Source organism: Mizuhopecten yessoensis, unplaced genomic scaffold, assembly GCF_002113885.1.
Source record: "Mizuhopecten yessoensis strain PY_sf001 unplaced genomic scaffold, ASM211388v2 scaffold10089, whole genome shotgun sequence".
Taxonomy (NCBI): domain Eukaryota; kingdom Metazoa; phylum Mollusca; class Bivalvia; order Pectinida; family Pectinidae; genus Mizuhopecten; species Mizuhopecten yessoensis.
This window is the reverse complement of record NW_018408373.1, coordinates 208,262-231,018: the sequence shown is the minus strand read 5'-3', so window position 1 is coordinate 231,018 and position 22,757 is coordinate 208,262. Positions and strand designations below refer to the sequence as shown.

General features: G+C 38.3%; 1 protein-coding gene across 4 annotated transcripts in view; it reads left to right on the top strand.

Annotated features, from left to right (window-relative positions):
• The window catches only part of LOC110459507 (meiosis inhibitor protein 1-like), an 89,346-nt gene that overhangs the window by 29,653 nt on the left and 36,936 nt on the right, over positions 1–22,757 (top strand). For all 4 annotated transcript variants that reach the window (XM_021511804.1, XM_021511801.1, XM_021511805.1 and 1 more), the window contains exon 6: positions 21,441–21,641. In XM_021511804.1, the coding sequence (XP_021367479.1) occupies positions 21,441–21,641 (201 nt within the window). The remainder of the gene's footprint in view (positions 1–21,440; positions 21,642–22,757) is intronic.

Sequence of the window (22,757 nt, the reverse complement as noted above, 5' to 3'; positions counted from 1 at the left end):
TTATCCATCAGAGCATATAGTGACATGCCTCATGAACAGCGACAGACACTGGTAAAGGAACACTTCCTTCAAGGGCTCAATGACAGTATCAAAAGGTTTGTGTTGTTATCAAACCAAAAGACATTGGAGAAGGCATTTAATACAGCCAAACATGAAGAATGCAACAATCAGCTGACCGTCGGACAATGCAATTCTCTGAGAGAGGAACCATCTCTAAGAGACAAAGTACGGGACCTGGTAACCCAGGTGAGCACTTTGGCTACTCAGCTTGGGCAATTGACAGCTGGTTGAGGTCGCGGAAGATGAAACTGGAATTCAGGACGAGGACATGGTCGTAACCTGAGGACAACAAATGGCCAGCCTATCTGCAACTTTTGTCAAAAAGTTGGCCACATTGCTGTGATGTGGCCAGAAATTCAGTCGTCAAACTAAAGACTGCTTTCTTGGTGGGAGGAAAGGAAGCAGAAGAAAGAAAACCATCTCCTGTAGACGAAGAGCCTGGAAGTAGCAATACCTGTGTCGCCAGGTATGGCTCTACTCTCGAAACAGATGGGGGTCTTTGTGTCGCCAGGGACGTGCCCATGCCGGAAATGAAAGAAACTCAGCTAGAATCGGATACGGATCTCTATTGCCAGGGATATGGCCATGCCTGAAGTGAAAGAAACTCAGCTAGAATCGGATAGGGATCTTTGTATTGCGAGGGATGTACCTAGGCCAAAAAAGGGAATGAGTATGCTCAAATTGGATAGGGGTCTCGGTGTTGCCAGGGTCGCTTATGCCAGAACATACTGAAATAAGGTCTTGTACGACTGCAGTGGATAGATTCTGTGTCGCCAGGATCTATGGCCACGTGGGAAATTACGGTGTATCCATGTTGGTGGATACCATGTCAAGTGTTACTATAATAAATTACAGGCTAGTTGGAGAAGGATTGATGATGCCGGCTGATATCAGAGTGACATCAACAACCAAAAACGGGATTAAGATAAAAGGAAAAGCCCAGGTTATATTGAATATCGAGGGCATGAAAACTGACTGTATTGTTTACATGGCCAGAGACTTTCAATATGATTGTATTCTTGCACTTGATATTCTTCAGACGTGCAGTGCTAAAATAGATACAGAAATAATCAGTAACTTTCAAAACAGGTCTTACAGTTAACTTCAGAGATAGTGTAGTGGCCATTTATGTGTAGTGCCTTTAGATAAGGATTGCACAGATTTTAATGTGAACCAAAATTTGTTGACAAAAGAACAGAATGAATTGAAGGACATGTTGGACAAATCTAAATCGACATTTGTGACGGGCACTGTTGATGCATTGGGGAAGACGGTAGTGACGGAACACTGTATAGAAACAATTGGTAGTTTCCCCATCCATCAAAGGCCATACAGGGTCCCAGTGTCTCAAAGGGGAGTGGTGGATTGTCATGTGTCTGATCTACTTGAAAAGGGGATAATACGTCTGTCCAGTAGCCCTTGGTCATCAACAGTCATTCTAGTACCGAAAAAGGACGGTAACACTAGAATATGTGTTGATTATAGGAAAGTTAACAGTGTTACCACAAAGGATGTATACCCGTTGTCCAGGATTGATGAACCCTTTGACATTCTCGGAGGTGCGAGATACTTTACCTCATTAGATATCGCCTCAGGTTATCATCAAGTCCCAGTGACGGAATCGGATAAGGAAAAGACCGCATTCTTCTATTTCTGAGGGCACTATGAGTACAATTATATGCCATCTGGATTATGTGATAGTGGTGCAACCTTCCAGCGCCTAATGGACAAGGTTCTATCCGGATTACAATGGAAGGCTTGTATAGTGTACATAGATGATTTGTAGTATTCAGGTCAACATTTGAGGAACACCAAACGCAATTACGTGAGGTGCTTGAGAGACTACAAAAGGTGGCCGGTATTTAAAATTACCCTTGAAAAAGTGTCACTTCAATCAAATGGAAGTAACTGTTCTGGGACATAAAGTAGCTAGGGCAGGAATTACAGCAGACCCTGAAAAGGTAAGCTCAATCAAAACATTTCCTGCTCTAGAGTATGTGTCAGAACTAAGGAGCTTCATAGGTTTGATATCTTATTATCGGAAATTTGTGCCAGACTTTGCGTTAAAAGCAGCTTCATTACACAAACTACTAAAGAAAGGTGTCAAAGTTATTTGGTCGGACAGTTGCGAGCAATGTTTCAGTGACTTCAAGCAGCTGCTAACAGAAGCGCCTATACTCACGTTTCCAAATTTTGACCTTCCCTTTCGCTTGTATACATATGCTTGTGATAGTGGTTTGGGTGTCGTGTTGGCACAGGAAACTGTTCATGGTGAAAAGACCGATGCATATGCCAGTAGAGCACTAAAAATCAATGAAAAGAACTACGTTGTTATAGTGAAAAAGCACCAAAACACTGACGCGGTCTCGATAATTCCTTCCGTTGATTGTGTAAAGGTCAGTTCAGACCCCCATTGTACATATTCCGAGGATATGTATGGCATAAAACATAACCGGGTTCATGAAATGCAGAGAAAGGATCCTAACTTTTCGGAATTAATCGTGTATCTCGAAACGGGAGAGTTACCAGATTGGTCCACGAGAGCACGAGAAATTGTGGTGATATCACAGGATCATGAAGTGGTAGATGGAATTCTATACCATTTCTGGACACCAGGATCTCAAAGCGGAGACAAAATGTGCACAGAAAACTTGTGATTTCCCATGGATTAATAGACGAAATTCTGCAGTTATCATGATGATGTAACAGCAGGTCATCTGTCATTGTACAAAATGTATAACAAAGTACAGGAAAGGTTCTATTGGAAAGGGATGTACTCCGATATAGAATTCTGGTGTCGATCATGTGTGGATTGTGACACTAAAAAAACACAGAAAAAGAAGATCAGAGCCCCATTAAATTCTTTACCTGTAGTCTCTGGACCCTTCGATTGCGTGGCAGTGGACGTCCTAGGACCGCTCCCACCAACATATAACTAAACCAAATACATAATTGTGTTTAGTGACTATCTGACGCTATGGCCGGAGGTAATACCTGTTCAGAGTGCGGACGCTGAAAGTACAGCTCAAGTGTTTGTGGAACAGATTGTGTGCAGGCATGGTGCACCACGCATACTGTTATACTGATACTGATAAAAACTTTCGATCAAAATTGATCAAGGAAATATGCAAAATCGCAAATACTTTGAAAGTATTTACCACAGCGTATCACCTGGAAACCGATGGACTTGTTGAGCATTTCAACCATACCTTGACCACCATGTTGTCGATGTATGTGAGTGGTCACCAGCGTGATTGGGACACGTTTCTACGATATGTCATGTTCGTGTATAGGACAAGTATGCACAAGAGCATGCAAGAGACTCCATTCTTTCTTATGCACGGACGTGAGCCAGTGCTACCAGTGGAAGCCGCGTTGGACACACCTGTACTGCGATATGACACTGTCGAAAACTACAAGAGTGATATGACGGCTCGATTGCAGGAAGCTTTCACTCTTGTAAAGCAAAACCTACAAACTGCCCAACAAAAACAAAAGGCATATCATGACCAACAGACTAATGACGTAAGTTTTAATGTTGGAGACAAAGTGTGGCTGTTTTCACCTGAGTTCAAACCAGATCTGTCGAAGAAACTGGGTCATCATTGGCATGGACCTTTTGAGGTAATTGAAATCACATAATCAGTGAATTACAGGATAGCCACGTGTGATGAGAAAAGAAAAACACAAATAGTGCATGTAAATAGACTTAAACATCTTGTTGAACCAGAAAACATTTTTATTGGTGAACAGAGGATTGGTGTTGACATTGAGACTGTTAATGTGGATATTGTGAAAATATTAGATGGTATGTGGAGTGGAAATCAGTCGGATCGACTAGAGAAACACTGTTTTGTGCAATTCACAAACAATGACACAAATTGGATTAAGTCTTCAGACATTACAAATACCAAATTATGTGAGGACTTTGAGAACTCAAATGCAACTAAGTCAAAGCTTTAGATAAGTGCATTATTATATCCAACTGCAGTGACGATGAACTTTGAACTGTGTGTATAGTGGACTAAACCGGGATTACTCTGTTATAAGGAATGGAAGTGAAATCATTGCAACTGTGTCATCATGCTGACTTGTGTATTGTTGTTTGTGTATGAGTGTGCCAGGGCATCACACTTAAGGGGGGAGGTTTGTGAATTTTTTTTACCTTTGAGGTTAGGAGGAGAGTTGAGTGGGCAATTAGTGGTCAGAGTGGTCAGTGGTTCTAATTATTGAGTTGTGTAAGCTATACGTATCTGTGAGTGTCTGAAGAGAGTCTGTAGTTGTTTATTTGTTTATGATTAGGCGATTAGCTCTCATTCAGCATAAGTGACCAGTATGCTGATTAGCAGTAGATCGACAGGTGCAATTGGGCACTTCGGGGATTGATATCTCGGTACTGGATTTTTATCATATAATTGATTTAGTAGTTAAAAAACAATGTAATTACATAGATGAAACTTCTTACAGCAGATATTTCATAAGGTTCAATGTTTTCAGGAAGATTATAAAAGATCACTCAACTAACAAATTCATTTATTTTACAACATATTGTTTGAGTACATCCTGTTTTTATGTTGATTTTGTATTTATATTTCCAAACATTCCAATGTTATTTGCAGATATTTTTTTTATATATTTTATTTACCAATATAAATCTTAAGTCTTCAAAATGGCATGCTATTCAGTTACTTAAAGCTACATTCACAGTACCAAGTGATATTAGATTTTCTTTTCATAGACAGAGGCAGCACATTTGATGTTTATAATATAATCATAAATGTAGAAATAAAATGTCTGATTCACCTATATTGTTTGTGGCACTTTCTTTTGTTAAATTTTCCTTATATCTGAGCTAAGATTAACTAATTATGGGTGCCATCAAGTTTGTAAAACGTTGTTCTATTGTTTGTGAATTTCATTTGAAATCCCCCACTTCAATATTTTATGATAATGACTTGTATGATTAGACTTAGCTTGATGGTGCCCTTAAAGCTTAAAGATGATGTAAATTGACAACGTAATATGTTTAGCCTTTCAGTACTTTCAGTACTTTGAAGATTAATTACATTTTTTACCAAAATGTCTTGCTCAACATCTTATTACAACATCTGATAGAACAGCAGGAAAAAGTAAAATGCGTTCAACAGGATAATGTGTAAAAGGTGAAAACACATTCAGGTCAGTGCCAATAGTGATTCTGGTTACCAGTCCTGTGTTTAGTAGGTCCCTTAATTGTAGATCTATACGTTTTCCACCTCATTTAGAACACCAGAAAGTGAATTAATATCAACAGTCAGATATTTACACAAGATTCATAATGTTACTGTGACCACGGATCACAAATTCTTTTGCTCCTGTGAACTGTACATTCTACTATGGGCACTCTCGGTTTAGTTCTTACTAAGTAATGTGTAACTAAACTTGCAATTCCGTCTTTGCGTATTGCAGAGTTATCTTCTCTTGTGAGCAGGTATTGATTGTTATGTCATTGGTTTGTCATTTTCTCAAAAATTGATGATGTTATTCTCGCAAACAAATGACGTAACAATCAATACTTGCTCCCAAGAGCAGATAACTGCAATACGCAAAGACGGAATATGTTTCTCAAAATTTTATTTAGGGTTTTAAAGCAATCAATGATTATCACATTGAATAACAAATATATTTCACTCGTATTATAGACAGATATTTTTTCCTTGTGTTTCACTCTAGTATTCTGAAACACTCCTGATAAATATTTGGTTTTCAATGGGAAACTCATGAATTATCCTTTATTTAATGAGAGACAACAGTGAATTATCACTAAAGCAGATGGTGCTGCAACCAAGTTGGTCCTAAAAACTTGATGCTAACTGTAGAATTGCAAGTATTGAATCAAATAGAACATTTTTTGATTCATGTGGCATTTAAATTTATTTATTTATCATTTGATCAGAATATGAAATAAAAAAGTTTTTTTCTTCTGCTTGTTTTGCTGAAAATATCTTTGTGAGTTTCTTGCAATTGCATGCTTGTAAGCATAACATTTCTATAGGACCAAGTTGGTAGCGTGTCTCTCATTCTTCATGTGAAATTGTTTTACCTTTGAGATTAGTAGGAGAGTCAAGTGGGCCATTAGTGGTCAGTGGTTCTAATTAACGAGTTGTGTAAGCCGCAGCTGTATGTGTCAGTGAGTGCCTGCGGAGAGTCTGTAGTTGTTTATTTGTTTACGATTAGGCGTGCAATCTGAATATAGGGACCTATTACTTGGTTCTGGAGATCTTCTTATGTTGTCAATTAAAGCTTGGACCATTAGGGAGGAATGTTGATTGAGAATGACTGGTGTCATGGGAACAAAGGGTGGTGTGTGTTACAGGGGAGATAGGACAGGTTGTGTGGTGTGATAGAGTTCAGTTGAGTTCTGTGTGGTGGACGAGAGAGGACGTGACTCTGAGAGAAAGAAACTACTGAACATATGCTGTGTAAATACGTGTACTATTATATATCTATTGGACATGTGTGTAGAAAAACTGTAAATGGTGAACAGTGCATTGTTTCATAATTAAGACAACAAAAGACAAACCAGTGGCTCCATCACATTTGGTGGCAGCGTGATGGGATTGAGAGGATTGAAATGAATCAAAGTGTTTGACTAATTTTGGAACTATTTACGAAACAAGATGTCCAGAAAAAGTTCTGGAAAGCAACAAGGCCCAATTGAAGAGGATTATGGAGAATCAGTGAGCACCAAATCCCAGAAATCGGAAAACAAACACACAGGTATAAATGTGAAACCAACACCATTTTATGGGACATTAGATGATGATGTTGATACATGGATCAAAAACTTTAGTAGGATCAGCAAGGCCAATGGATGGTAGGAGGAAACGAAACAGCAACCCTACCGGCAAACCTAAGAGACAGAGCCGCGGAATTTTATGAAACATCAGACAAAGACATTACTTTCGAGGAAATATGTCAGCACTTGAGGAGAATATTTTTGCCTACAGAACTTAAGTCTGTGTATTACAGTACTCTGTTTACAGCAAAACAAAAGGACGAAACAAAAGGATGGACAATCTGTTGATGACTTTGAATCAGAGATAAACAAATTATCCATCAGAGCATATAGTGACATGCCTCATGAACAGCGACAGACACTGGTAAAGGAACACTTCCTTCAAGGGCTCAATGACAGTATCAAAAGGTTTGTGTTGTTATCAAACCCAAAGACATTGGAGAAGGCATTTAATACAGCCAAACATGAAGAATGCAACAATCAGCTGGCCGTCGGACAATGCAATTCTCTGAGAGAGGAACCATCTCTAAGAGACAAAGTACGGGACCTGGTAACCCAGGTGAGCACTTTGGCTACTCAGCTTGGGCAATTGACAGCTGGTTGAGGTCGCGGAAGATGAAACTGGAATTTAGGACGAGGACATGGTCGTAACCTGAGGACGACAAATGGCCAGCCTATCTGCAACTTTTGTCAAAAAGTTGGCCACATTGCTGTGATGTGGCCAGAAATTCAGTCGTCAAACTAAAGACTGCTTTCTTGGTGGGAGGAAAGGAAGCAGAAGAAAGAAAACCATCTCCTGTAGACGCAGGGCCTGGAAGTAGCAATACCTGTGTCGCCAGGTATGGCTCTACTCTCGAAACAGATGGGGGTCTTTGTGTCGCCAGGGACGTGCCCATGCCGGAAATGAAAGAAACTCAGCTAGAATCGGATACGGAGCTCTATTGCCAGGGATATGGCCATGCCTGAAGTGAAAGAAACTCAGCTAGAATCGGATAGGGATCTTTGTATTGCCAGGGATACGCCCATGCCAGAAGTGAAAGAAACTCAGCTAGAATCGGATAGTGATCTCTGTGTCGCCAGGGATGCACCTAGGCCGAAAAAGGGAATGAGTACGCTCAAATCTGATAGGGGTCTCAGTGTTGCCAGGGACGTGCTTATGCCAGAACATACGGAAATAAGGTTGTGTACGACTGCAGTGGATAGATTCTGTGTCGCCAGGATCTATGGCCACGTGGGAAATTACGGTGTATCCATGTTAGTGGATACTATAATAAATTACAGGCTAGTTGGAGAAGGATTGATGATGCCGGCTGATATCAGAGTGACATCAACAACCAAAAACGGGATTAAGATAAAAGGAAAAGCCCAGGTTACATTGAATATCGAGGGCATGAAAACTGACTGTATTGTTTATGTGGCCAAAGACTTTCCATATGATTGTATTCTTTTACTAGATATTCTTCAGACGTGTGGTGCTAAAATAGATACATAGAAATAATCAGTAACTTTCAAAACAGGTCTTACAGTTAACTTCAGAGATAGTGTAGTGGCCATTTATGTGTAGTGTCTTTAGATAATGATTGCACAGATTTTAATGTGAACCAAAATTTGTTGACAAATGAACAGAATGAATTGAAGGACATGTTGGACGAATTTAAATCGGCATTTGTGACGGGCACCGTTGATGCATTGGGGAAGACGGTAGTGACGGAACACTGTATAGAAACAATTGGTAGTTTCCCCATCCATCAAAGGCCATACAGGGTCCCAGTGTCTCAAAGGGGAGTGGTGGATTGTCATGTGTCTGATCTACTTGAAAAGGGGATAATACGTCTGTCCAGTAGCCCTTGGTCATCAACAGTCATTCTAGTACCGAAAAAGGACGGTAACACTAGAATCATTAGATTTCGCCTCAGGTAATCATCAAGTCCGATTACGTGAGGTGCTTGAGAGACTACAAAAGGCGGGATTAAAATTACAATTGAAAAAGTGTCACTTCAGTCAAATGGAAGTAACTGTTCTGGGACATAAAGTAGCCAGGGCAGGAATAACAGCAGACTCTGAAAAGGTAAGCCCTATAAAAACATTTCCAGCTCCAAAGAAAGGTGTCAAAGTAATTTGGTCGGACAGTTGCAAGCAATGTTTCAGTGACTTCAAGCAGCTGCTAACAGAAGCGCCTATACTCACGTTTCCAAATTTTGACCTTCCCTTTCGCTTGTATACAGATGCTTGTGATAGTGGTTTGGGTGTCGTGTTGGCACAGGAAACTGTTCATGGTGAAAAGACCATTGCGTATGCCAGTAGAGCACTAAAAACCAATGAAATAACTACGTTGTTATAGTGAAAAAGCACCAAAACACCGACTCACTGTCGAGAATTCCTTCCGTTGATTGTGTAAAGGTCAGTTCAGACCCCCATTGTACATATTCCGAGGATATGCATGGCATAAAACATAACTGGGTTCATGAAATGCAGAGAAAGGATCCTTACTTATCGGAATTAATTGTGTATTCGAAACGGGAGAGTAACCAGATTGGTCCACGAGAGCACAAGAAATTGTAGTGATATCACAGGATCATGAAGAGGTAGATGGAATTCTATACCATTTCTGGACACCAGAATCTCCAAACAGAGACAAAATGTGCACAGACAACTTGTGATTTCCCATGGATTAATAGACAAAATTCTTCACAGTTATCATGATGATGTAACAGCAGGTCATCTGTCATTGTACAAAATGTATAACAAAGTGTAGGAAAGGTTCTATTGGAAAGGAATGTACTCCGAGGTAGAATTCTTGTGTCCATCATGTGTGAATTGTACCACTAAAAAAACACAGAAAAAGAAGATCAGAGCCCCATTAAATTCTTGACCTGTAGTCTCTGGACCCTTCGATCGCGTGGCAGTGGATGTTCTAGGAATGTTCCCACCAACATATAACTCAACCAAATACATAAATGTGTTAAGTGACTATCTGACGCAATGGCCGGAGGTGAGTGTGAACGCTGAAACTACAGCTCAAGTGTTTGTGGAACAGATTATGTGCAGGCATGGTGCACCACACATACTGTTATCGGACAACGATAAAAACTTTCGATCAAAATTGATCAAGGAAAAAGCAAAATCTTAAATACTGAGAAAGTATTTACCACAGTGTATCACCTGGAAACCGATAGACTTGTTGAGCGTTTCATACATACCTTGACCACCATGTTGTCGATGTATGTGAGTGGTCACCAGCGTGATTGGGACACGTTTCTACCATATGTCATGTTCGTGTATAGGACAAGTATGCACAAGAGCATGCAAGAGACTCCATTCTTTCTTATGCACGGACGTGAGCCAGTGCTACCAGTGGAAGCCGCGTTGGACACACCTGTACTGCGATATGACACTGTCGACAACTACAAGAGTGATATGACGGCTCGATTGCAGGAAGCTTTCACTCTTGTAAAGCAAAACCTGCAGACTGCCCAACAAAAACAGACCAACAGACTAATGACATACGTTTTAATGTTGGAGAAAAGTGTGGCTATTTTCACCTGAGATCAAACAAAGTCTGTCAAAGAAACTGGCTACTCATTGGCATGGACCTTTTGAGGTAATTGAAATCACATCGTCAGTGAATGAGAAAAGAAAAACACAGATAGTGCATGAAAATAGACTGAAACATTTTGTTGAACCAAGAAAACATTTTTAATGGTTAACAGAGGATTGGTGTTGACATTGAGACTGTTAATGTGGATATTGTGAAAATACTAGATGGTATGTGGATTCGAAACCAGTCAGGTCGACTAGAGAAACACTATTTTGTGCAATTCACAAACAATGACACAAACTGGATTAAAGCTTCAGACATTACAAATGCTAAATTATGTGAGGACTTTGAGAACTCTAATTCAACGAAACGCAAGTCAAAGCGTTAGATAAGTGCATTATTATATCCAACTGCAGTGACAATGAACTATGAACTGTATGTATAGTGGACCAAACCGGGATTACTCTGTTATAAGGAATGGAAGTGAAATTATTGCAACTGTGTCATCATGCTGACTTGTGTATTGTTGTATGTGTATATAATTATATATGTGNGGGGGGGAGGTTTGTGAAAAAGTGTTACCTTTGAGATTAGGAGGAGAGTCGAGTGGGCCAGAAGGGGTCAGAGTGGTCAGTGGTTCTAATTAATGAGTTTTGTCAGCCACAGCTGTACATATCAGTGAGTGTCTGTGGAGAGTCTGTAGTTGTTTATTTAGCTTGGACTGTTAGGGAAAACTGTTGATTGAGAATGGCCGGTGTAATGAGAACAAAGGGTGGTGTGTGTTATTGTGGAGATAGGACAGGTTGTGTGTAGAGTCAGAGTTGATCAAATTTGTCTGATAATATTGGAAGAAACAGATGCAAAGTAAGGAATTTCATTCAGTAGTTTAGATTTGTTGTCATCTCCCTAGGATCATTTACAAATCTAGACACACAGGATAAAATGTGGAACCTAGGGGATGATGCCAGAATGTGATAAGATATATCACTTAAGTTTTTCTACCAGTGATTTATTATGTATTGTAGAGGCTCTATAGTAGAGACCTACACAATTAGCCATGCCAGACTAGTATGGTGGTTGTACGATTCTCTTGTAAAGCTGTAGATAACATCTGACTGCCCTATACTAAGGCAAAGGTCAATGTAAATGATACCCTCCCCCACTTCAGCCTTCCACTGTTGATGCTGTAGTGTACTCTTGTGTAAAATAAGGGAGCTAGTTTTGGCACAGGTTGGTTCAAGATAACAAGCAAAAAGGTTTCTAAAGAAAATTGACTGATAATTTTGTTTACATTTAATGTGCGATTTTCTCATATCCTTAGTACATGTATATAAATTATTTTCTTTCATTATTTCCATGCATCCAACCTTGGTTTCCTCATTTTTTTCTGACACATGATTGCTTAAAAATATTTCCGAGCCCTCAAATGTCTTTTATAAACAGTTTATCATTGCCTGCTGTTGCCTTCTCCTTAGGGCACTATAATATGGTTTCATATTGTGACTAATGGAAGGGAAAGTGCCCAAGCAGATATTTGTCCCTTGGTGTCCTCATCAGAAGGCAATAGTAGATTCAGAATATCACACAACTTCCCACAGTAAGCATACTGTCAATATACTCATTTGTTTGGGCTGTAGGTTTTATAGGACAGGGGAAGCACTCTATGTCATACAGTACACAGAGCTATATCACATCCCTAACAGCTGGAAAAAATATCTCAACAATATCTGAGATTGTATTGTGTGATGTACTTATTTAGTCTGGATAACTAGTACCTGTACAATTGGTTACATGCAACCAAAAGGATCTAACCAACAATAAAATAAACAAGATTAAGCGATGGCGCTATATCCACGTGTTAAAAAAAAGTATAGTTCTCTTTATGCTTAACATATTAACTATCACTTAGTTTCCTTCTCTGGAAAATAACTCTCCAAAGGGAAATTGATTTAATGCAATATGAAATAATGGAAAGAATTGACTATGTGTCTCTAAAACTCACTACAGTACTTCGAGGATAACTTTCAAAATAGTTTTGCTAGTATTTAAAACAATTTCCTAGGGAGAAAGACTTCATTATCTTGTGACCGAGTTTTGGCCAATCAGGTTACATGTAGGGCTTTGTAGGCGGGTATCGAAATAGACATACATGGTGATAAGTCCTGGACAATCTGCAGACAAAGTTTGCATTGGTATAATTTAATGGTTATGGTATGGTTACTTTACTGTATACTAATCTACAAACTGAGAATGCCTTGTTCAGCTTTCTATTTGATTGTGCAGAATTATGTTCTTTCTGATACACTTGTGGTTGGGATTGTGAGACAACTATAGGTTCCCCTGGCAAAAATCTTGACATTCCTCATGTGCTGGCAAAAGACCAAGGTAGCATCACAGTGCTGAATGGTTTCCAGAATCCTGGAGGGTGTCTTGGCCTTTTAGGAATACTGTGTATACAGACAAACACCTACAATGTGGTCTGATGTACATCTCATGTCCAATGGAAGTGTATATCATAGACACTGACGTAGTCCAGTGTACACCTGTGTCACTTCCTGTCTGGTGTTAATTACTGATCCCAGGTATCCGAGGACCTAGTCCTAATTAGTGATCCCAACAGTATTCTGGGCCTAATGGTGCTAATTCTGTGATACTTTTAGTCCGTGGTCGGGTCAGGAAGCACAGCTGTCCTGTACAGTAGTTGTAGATTATACCTTAGTCTGATGCAGCATGCATCAAGATGTGTTGTTAATGGAAGGATAGGAAGCATTCTCTGTAGTTAATTCTCTAACAGTAGGATGTGTTGACATGGCTACATGTAATACTGAGGTGTTATATAGCAGACAACTTCATTGGGTGATGATGTTGAATTAACTTTATTTGATATTCTCTGTTCATAACTCTGCAAAAAAAAAAAGTGAATTGTGAAATTTTGCATATTCAGTCATAAAATAATAAATCATCAAAATGAAAGTGGATCTGTCGAGTTTTCTTGTTGTAAAGGTTCTTCTGTGGAGGACACGTTGGTTGCTGTTTACTGGATACTATTGGAGAAGCTGCAGCCTTTCATTGGTAAAACCAGCTTGATTATAATCATGTACAACCACTGTCCTTTAGTGGTTGATTTCGCTATTGCATTATCACATAACTAAATTTATCACACGGGTACAGTGGTATGCAGTGTCATAAAGCCTTCATATATATCATGTTAATGTAATGTGTGTGATATCACTCGAAAAATGATGTCACAATCGAATAGGAACAATCAATGTGACGTCACGTCATTGTGAAGCGGACGCAATTTTCATCGTTTCATCATTCGTTTCAGATCACAATTATATATAATCTACTTTGTATTATATGATGAAAAGAAGCTGTCATTCGTTTCCCTTAATATTAGATTTATGATCCCTGTTTTGGATTTTTCATATTTGCTCGCAAACATGAAAAATCCAAAACTTGTATCATAAATCTAATATAAAGGAAAACTTATGACAGATCCTCTATATATTAACCATTTCTGCAAGGCAGGTAACTAACTAATAACTCTAAACTTGGGGTAAAAGGACACTAAATAAAGGCTAAATTACTTGTATGAATTTCCAATCATGTATATAAAGGACTTTTTACAATATTACTTCATTGATGAAAATTAGATCAGCTTTTTGGTGATGCACTACAACAAAAACAAATTTTGATAGAGAATGTAATTTAACATTGTATTAAATATGACTACAGATTTGAAAAATGTAACTTAGATTTCGATTTTCAATTAGATTAGTACTGACTTAATATGCAATTAATTTATAACCAGGTAGATATAAAATACAGGCATGTATATATAAAGAGAGTATAATTGGTCAGCAGCTAAATAAAGAGCGAAAAAAGTCTTGCAAAGTTGTTTTTTCATCCCGAGTCAAATTTGAATGCACTTACCACATACTTTTTATGTTTCAATTCTTTATTTTTGCAAAAAAGTACCATTTGAAAGAAAAATGTCTGTTTTCTTGCTTGTACCAAATAAGATAAAAAGATACTGCCAAAACTATCCAGCAACATCCATGGATAGCATGGTCATCTAGATAGATATATTTCACATCACCAAAATATATGATCAATATGTCAACACAGAAAATGAAGCATTATGTGTAGGATGCATGTCACTTTTCTTGATTTTTAAAATGTCTGCCAAGTTTTTGGAAGAAAGTAAGGAGCATTTTCATATAAGATATGTGTAGGAATGTATTAATATAGTAAATAAATACAGAGATTTAATTTAATTGGTTTCTCTGATATTCCCAGATGTGTGTTGGGTGCTATTAAGTTTGCAGTGTGCTAGCTTAGTTGCAAGGAATCAAACTTCAAAATCAAACTTAAACAGTATATTAAGTAAATTACAAATTAATACGCCTTTGAAAAACAGATTTTCAGCAGAGGCTGGAAACAATATATACCAGGTAGATTCATAACACAGACATGTATCATATTATACACGACAAGCGATAGCTCTTCGACAAGCGATAGCTCTTCGTAGGGAGTTGGGAAGTTAGGCATGTCGAGGTAGACAAATCAGAGTGTCTAGAGCGGCTTCCAGCTGTCTTCAATCATATTACGTCTAGCTGCCGAGTTTTATTGTACAAAGTTCATTAACTTCAGAAATTAAGTGAATTAGACTCAGAGATTGATTATGTATCCTAGCATTCTCTGCCTATTATTTATCAGTGGTGATCTATGAGTATATGAAGCAGACATGATGAAAAAATAAAATGCATGATTTATTATCAACTCAACGTTCTATCTCATCATCTTCTAGATGGCCATGTGTCTTTGATTTAGTTTTACTGTAGGTCTGTACAAGACTCTGCACACATTGTGTGTCTGTCTGCCCTGTATGTGAGACGGTTCCACACATCTTCTAACTGAGTGACAGGTTTTATCTATTATAAAATATGAACAATATTGAAAGAAAAAAAGAAAAAAAACTTTCATTCATCAAGAATGCATATACACTGTATTTTAGGGCAGTGAAATGATACACATACCTCAAAATATGGTAAGTATCACAGTGAGATGCTCAACCTATCTGTACCCAAAACAGGACACTTTTTAGACAAACCTCAATGTACTTCATACCATACTATCAATTCTGAAAATGTTTGTTCATTTTTCATAAAAAGAAATCATCCACTTTTAATATTTCTATTACAAGTTGGTATTTCCAGCGCGTGGTTCTATAAATAGAACACAAAATACTGTCAGGGTCAAGTAGGCCCTTGAACAGGTGTTACTGTATCCTGAAAGGGACACTTTAGTATTTTGACTAATATTTGAGGATAAACTATCAATATCAGCAGAAAATTCTACATAGTTCAAGTATTTTAGAGTCAAGAGGGTTCTTCTCCAAACCAGCATTTGTTTTGATAAAATAGACTTTTTAAGATGCTATCCAGATAAACAACATCGCAGGGCACGTAAATCACGAAAAGCTTTGTTTTGGTAAATATTCTTACGTTTAAATTGTCCAAGTAATGATGAGAAAAACCAATAAAACTTACATATACAGTTTTATTGTCTTGAAAATATATATGCATAGATATATAAATGTATAAGCACTTAAAAAAATTGATGTGATCAACACAGCCAAGGTAACATGTAACCTGAATAAACCTATCTCAGTTTTATAATAGTGTATTAAGTTGTGTAACTGATATGTACTGGTCACACAGCCAAGGTAACATGTAACCTGAATAAACCTATCTCAGTTTTATAATAGTGTATTAAGTTAAAGTTGTGTAACAGATATGTACTGGTCACACAGCAAAGGCAACATGTAACCTGAATAAACCTATCTCAGTTTTATAATAGTGTATTAAGTTGTGTAACTGATATGTACTGGTCACACAGCCAAGGTAACATGTAACCTGAATAAACCTATCTCAGTTTTATAATAGTGTATTAAGTTAAAGTTGTGTAACAGATATGTACTGGTCACACAGCAAAGGCAACATGTAACCTGAATAAACCTATCTCAGTTTTATAATAGTGTATTAAGTTGTGTAACTGATATGTACTGGTCACACAGCCAAGGTAACATGTAACCTGAATAAACCTATCTCAGTTTTATAATAGTGTATTAAGTTAAAGTTGTGTAACAGATATGTACTGGTCACACAGCAAAGGCAACATGTAACCTGAATAAACCTATCTCAGTTTTATAATAGTGTATTAAGTTGTGTAACTGATATGTACTGGTCACACAGCCAAGGTAACATGTAACCTGAATAAACCTATCTCAGTTTTATAATAGTGTATTAAGTTGTGTAACTGATATGTACTGGTCACACAGCCACAGCATAGAATCAGAGAGACAGTAACATAAAACATAATTGGGGTCAATCACTGATGACCAGGTAGCTCAATTAGTTAGAGCATCCATCTAGAGGTCAGAGGTCCCAGATTCAACACCTGGGCCCGTGTTCATGTAGCCGTTCTCATGTTCAAGCATGGATTTTTTTGCTCAAGCCTAATTTCTTGTTCTGGTTTATAACTCAATAAATAAATCTTATTTTGTCAATGATTTGGAAACATTTTGATGAGACTTATAACCAAATACTGTTTTCAATGCTTACATTTGACTTTTTCATCGATCGACATGATCTAAGCGAGTTACCAGAAAGTTGGTTTGAACACAGATTCCATGCTTGAGCATGAGAACGGTTTCATGAATACGGGCCCAGGTCTGGCTGTGTGTTTTTCCTCTCCTGTTACAGTGGTACCTGTGGCCTAACCTTGTAAAAAGAACTGCAACAGAATACCACAACCTTGGTTGTGAATAATGCTGTCTTTATGGACAAAGATAAAGAAAATAAGGGAGGAATGTACTGGAACTAGTACTGGACTGGTTCGATTGTCGGCCACCAGTTAGTGCAATTGGTATATATCATCTATCTAGTGTTTGTAGGTCCAGGTTCAAATCCATGCATTTTTTCTCTCCTGTTCCATATGAACATGACCTTGACCTGTACAATCTCATTGTGAAATAATTTATGGTATCTTGCTATGTGCTGGCTGAGGTCCTAATGATGGGATCATTGTTGTCAGATTACCTAACACACAGATTGTGTGGAATGAGTTCCAGTTCTAAAGTAGGCAGGCATAATAGCAATACATAATGTACTAGGGTAAGTTATATCAAGGAATAACCAGTGATTGGGAGGGTGGCACAACAAACCATTTTCCAGTATTTATGCTTATTCAGAGGGCTGTGTGCTTTATATCTATGATAAATCCTTCAATCTTAAGGGACATTTAAAGTTGACTGTGCAAATCAGCCCATGACCTGCCTTTCCATAATCACTGTATGATTATATTTAATTTATTTGAAAAATGATTTTGAAATAGTGCAATGTAATCAAAATTTTACACCATACAACATGTTTATCAATAAAATGCTGATTGCGAACTCATGATGATAACTCAGACTTATTTTTGTTTTCTTGCAAAAAGTTATTTTGTGTACAAATTTGAATGGACATGAACCCATTTCTTGCATCTAACCTTCAGTTGGTTATATTTAGCTGAAATGGCAAGCATAGGCAACTTTTTTCTTTTAACTCATTCTCCCCTGAAGACACATATGAACTCTTCCATTTCAAAGGTTGGAATAGTTTATTATGAAATTTCAGGGGTGATTGAGTTAACAGGACAATCAGTACTGAATACATAAAATGATACAGTAAATTGTTATGTATGGAGGGATGAATATCCTCTCCATGGACCTTTAGTTTAGTTTTTCATTTTTTCACCAGGCATGACACTATAATGTTAGGACATTTGGTATCACATCACAAAGCTGATGAAATTATTGCACATGGAAGTTGTGTAACGCCAGACACTGCTACTGTTCTGGAAGCCACACAGACGATGTCAGCATATCTTCACACATGATAGTCTTTAAGATGAATTGGCACAGATATCAGACAGAATTCTGTACCTTGAATGCCGTATTGAGCTTGTATCAGCAAATAATTGTACAGGAGTACATCATATTAAGATATATAGTGTCCTCCTGTAGTGGTTATGTATATCACTGTCGGTGACCAATACTTGACGTAACATCAGCATATGTAACCCTATATGATCCCACACATGTACTGATGCTTGTCTGGTTCCCTGAAAGAAAACTCAAATTCTCACCTTCATTTTCATGCTCACCTTGGCTGAATGAACAGGGTAAGCTGTGTGATACTGCAATGTCTGTTATCTGTTACAGTTGATGTTGTATATATATATATAATGACATCTTTTTCCAAAGGTATGAAACATCATCATTTCAGTGATTCAGAATTGTACAGGCAAAATGGCTGATCGCCTTGTCATCATTTCAGTGATTCAAAATTGTACAGGCAAAATGGCTGATCGCCCTGTCATCATTTCAGTGATTCAAAATTGTACAGGCAAAATGGCTGATCGCCCTGTCATCATTTCAGTGATTCAAAATTGTACAGGCAAAATGGCTGATCGCCCTGTCATCATTTCAGTGATTCAAAATTGTACAGGCAAAATGGCTGATCGCCCTGTCATCATTTCAGTGATTCAAAATTGTACAGGCAAAATGGCTGATCGCCCTGTCATCATTTCAGTGATTCAAAATTGTACAGGCAAAATTGCTGATCGCCCTGGGAACAGAGGGATGGGGTCACCTATGGATAGAGATTCAGAATTGTTCACATATGAGGTTAAGTAGAAGGGCAAGATAGATGATTTCATAGAGTTAAACATCACTTTAATTGATAATTTGTTGAGCTTTATTTCAAATAAATTTGTTTAAAAGAGACTCATAAGGTGGTAGGGATTCAAATGGGTCATATTGATTAATCAATTGCCCTGCATAGACTTTGCCATTTTATGCTGTATATGAGTGTCATTGTGGTACTTGAGACATTTTGAGCTCACCTGTTCGTCAACTTTCCCTTTAAAACGCTACTTGTCCTGAATGGCCCAGTAGATTTGGACTAAATTTGGTCTGGACCATCCTTAGGCCAAGGGGACTCAATTTTGTATAAATGGTGGGTTTGGACCCTCTGCGGTCAGAGAGGTGGGGTCAAATAGGGAAATTAGAGGTAAAAAAACTTTGAAATCCTTCTTCTACTATAGGAATTAAGGGATTTTATACCAATTTAACCTGGAACATCCTTGGGCCAAGGGAACTCAATTTTGTATAAACAGTGGATGTGGCCCCCCTGGGGGCAGAGAGGTGGGGCCCAATAGAGCAAATAGAAGTAAAACCTTTAAAATCCTTCTTCTACCATAGGGGTTAAGAGATTTCATCCCAATTTGGTCTGGAGAATTTTTAGGTCAAGGGAACTCAATGTTGTATAAACGGTGGGTGTGGACCCCCTGGGGACAGAGAGGTGGGGCCCAATAGGGCAAATAGAGGTAAAACCTTTAAAATCTCTCTTCTACCATAGGGATTAAGGGATCCTTGGGCAAAGGGGACTCAATTTTGTATATAGAGAGGTAGGGCCCAATAGGGGAAATAGAGGTAAAACCTTTAAAATCCTTCTTCTACCATAGGGATTAAGGGATTTTATCCCAATTTAACCTGGAGCATCCTTGGGAAAAGGGGACTCAATTTAGTATAAAGGTGGGTTTGGACCCCCTGGGGGCAGAGTTGCAGGGCCCAATAGGGAAAATAGAGGTAAAAACCTTTGAAATCCTTCTCCTACCATAGGAATAAAGGCATTTTATCCCAAGTTAACTTGGAGCATCCTTTGGCCAAGGTGACTCAATTTTGTATAAATGGTGGGTTTGGACTCCGTTGGGGCAGAATTGCGGGCCCAATAGGGGAAAAAGAGGTAAAAAACCTTTGTAATCCTTCTTCTACCATATGAATTAAGGGATTTTATCCCAATTTAACATGGAGCATCCTTGAGCAAAGCGGACTCAATTTTGTATAAACGGTGGGTTTGGACCCCCTGGGGGCATAGTTGCTGAGCCCAATAGGGGAAAAAGAGGTAAAAACTTTTGAAATCCTTCTTCTACCATAGGAATTAAGGGATTTTATCCCAATTTAACCTGGAACATCCTTGGGCAAAGGGGAAAGTTGCAGGGCCCAATAGGGAAATTAAAGGTTTAAATCTTTAAAATCTTTCTTCTTCTGTACCATTGGAGGGATTTAATGTAATAAGAATAATTTCCCATGATTGCTTTATTATCCAGGTGAGCAATACAGGCCCTCTAGGCCTCTTGTAAGATTTTGTAATGCAGTGTCTCCCACATGAAAATGTTGAAAGAGTGACAGATGTGGTATAAGTATTGGTCAGCACTTTCCAACAGTCATAGGCAGCTCCTTGATGAGTATATATAGATATGATACTGACCCATGCTTTTTGTATGTGTATATTGCTTTGGCATTTTCCTTCATTTGATTTTTTCTGACCTATTGCTTTTTATACGCCCGTCGAAGACGGGGACGTATTATGTTATCACGTGAGCGGGTGGGTGGGCAAGCGAACGATGTCCGCTCGATATCTCGATTAATTATTAACGGATTAACTTCAAACTTCACAACAAGGTTAATTACCATGAAACCTTGGACAAGTTGGTTAACCGCCATTATCCGACCGTAGTTTGTGGAGTTATGCCCCTTTATGGACTTGCCGAAACAGTGTCCGCTCGATATCTCGAGTAATTATTAACGGATCCCCTTCAAACTTCACAACAAGGTTAATTACCATGAAACCTTGGACAAGTTGGTTAACCGCCATTATCCGACCGTAATTATTGGAGTTATTCCCCTTGGTTTCATTAATGCGATGCATGCGTTCGATGATGTTGTATTGCACTCATTGATCTACCAGTTATGTTGAATGCTTTCTCTTTTAATATCAATTACTTACAAATATTTCATATATTTCAAGCATACAAACAACTGCTCATTCAATGTGTGACGGGCGTATTATATACCGCACGCGGTAACCTTGTTCTAATTATCTATTTTCAGACTCCTTGTCATATTATTTATAAATCACATTTGATTTTTTGACTTTTGTATTTTTTCAGATTCCTTATTACAGCAGCTATGTTCGTGTCTGACGTTCCCAGATGAGGACCTCAGGGCAGCCATTGTATACATATTTGTGTACCTACTTGTTGGGGACTGGCCAACAAGGTTGTCCTCCCTCATCCACCGACAGATCGTACAGGAGGTGGTGTGTCTCCTTAATACTGCCAAGGCCCAGGGACTGCTCCTCAACTGTCTAGGTCAGCAGTTACTCATGTCAAATTATTATAAGATTTTAGAAAATGATTCTAATTAATTTGAGCAGTATTTATCATGATGATCACAAAACTAAGTGATGTTTGTATGTTCAGGATCGATGTGAATGTTGCACAATGTACTGTAAATCTGTACACATCCTTATAATAATTGTTAACCACGGTTTGTGTGTTGTAGAATATTTCACCTTAGCAAACTTGATCACAAATTTCTTTCAAAACCAGCTCGATTTTGAAAAATAAGTCTAACCATAAACCAACCAGGAACTGGAATTTTTTTTTATCAGCTTTCAAGCAAATTATATTGAATTGTTTTACGTCATGTCCGTCCGTCCTTCCCGTCCTTCCTTCCCGTCCTTCCTTCCCGCTATCTTGTCCGGGCTCTATCTCCTGCACTACTTGACACTGGAACTTCATACTTGGTGTATGGGTTCACCTTGGTAAGGTGGTGTGTCGTATATCAAAGTAGGTCACTCTGACCTACATTTTGACCTTTGACATACATCAAAGAAAAAGTTTGTCTGGGCTCTATCTCCTACACTACTTGTCACTGGAACTTCATACTTGGGGTATGGGTTCACCTTGGTAAGGTGGTGTGTCGTATATCAAAGTAGGTCACTCTTTTTTTCACCTTTGACCTGCATCAAAGAAAACGTTTGTCCAGGATCAATCTCCTACACCACTAGTTACTGGAATTTCTTGCTTGGGCCATGGGTTCACTTGCATTGAAGGAGAAGCATACATATATAGTGTCACCAGATGCAATTTAATGGTAAAACGGTACCACTAACCAGTAAACATCCACCAGATTTATTTGCAATAGTAGCACTGACACTATTTCTTATTGAATATAGAATGAGTTCCTGCACAAATTTATCATCTGTGCATTTCACATTCGGTGGGGGACTATAATTCGCCGAATTATCTTGTTGACTACAACTTTTTCCTGGGTTGTAAACTGGAGTTAACTGTTATGTGTAAATAAATGTTTCTGACATTATATGAATGGTATTGGAGAAAAAAGGCCCCTAAACAAGTGATGATTTATATAGAAAAAAATCAACTCACTCAAGTTAAAGAAACATAATAACTTACTGAAGT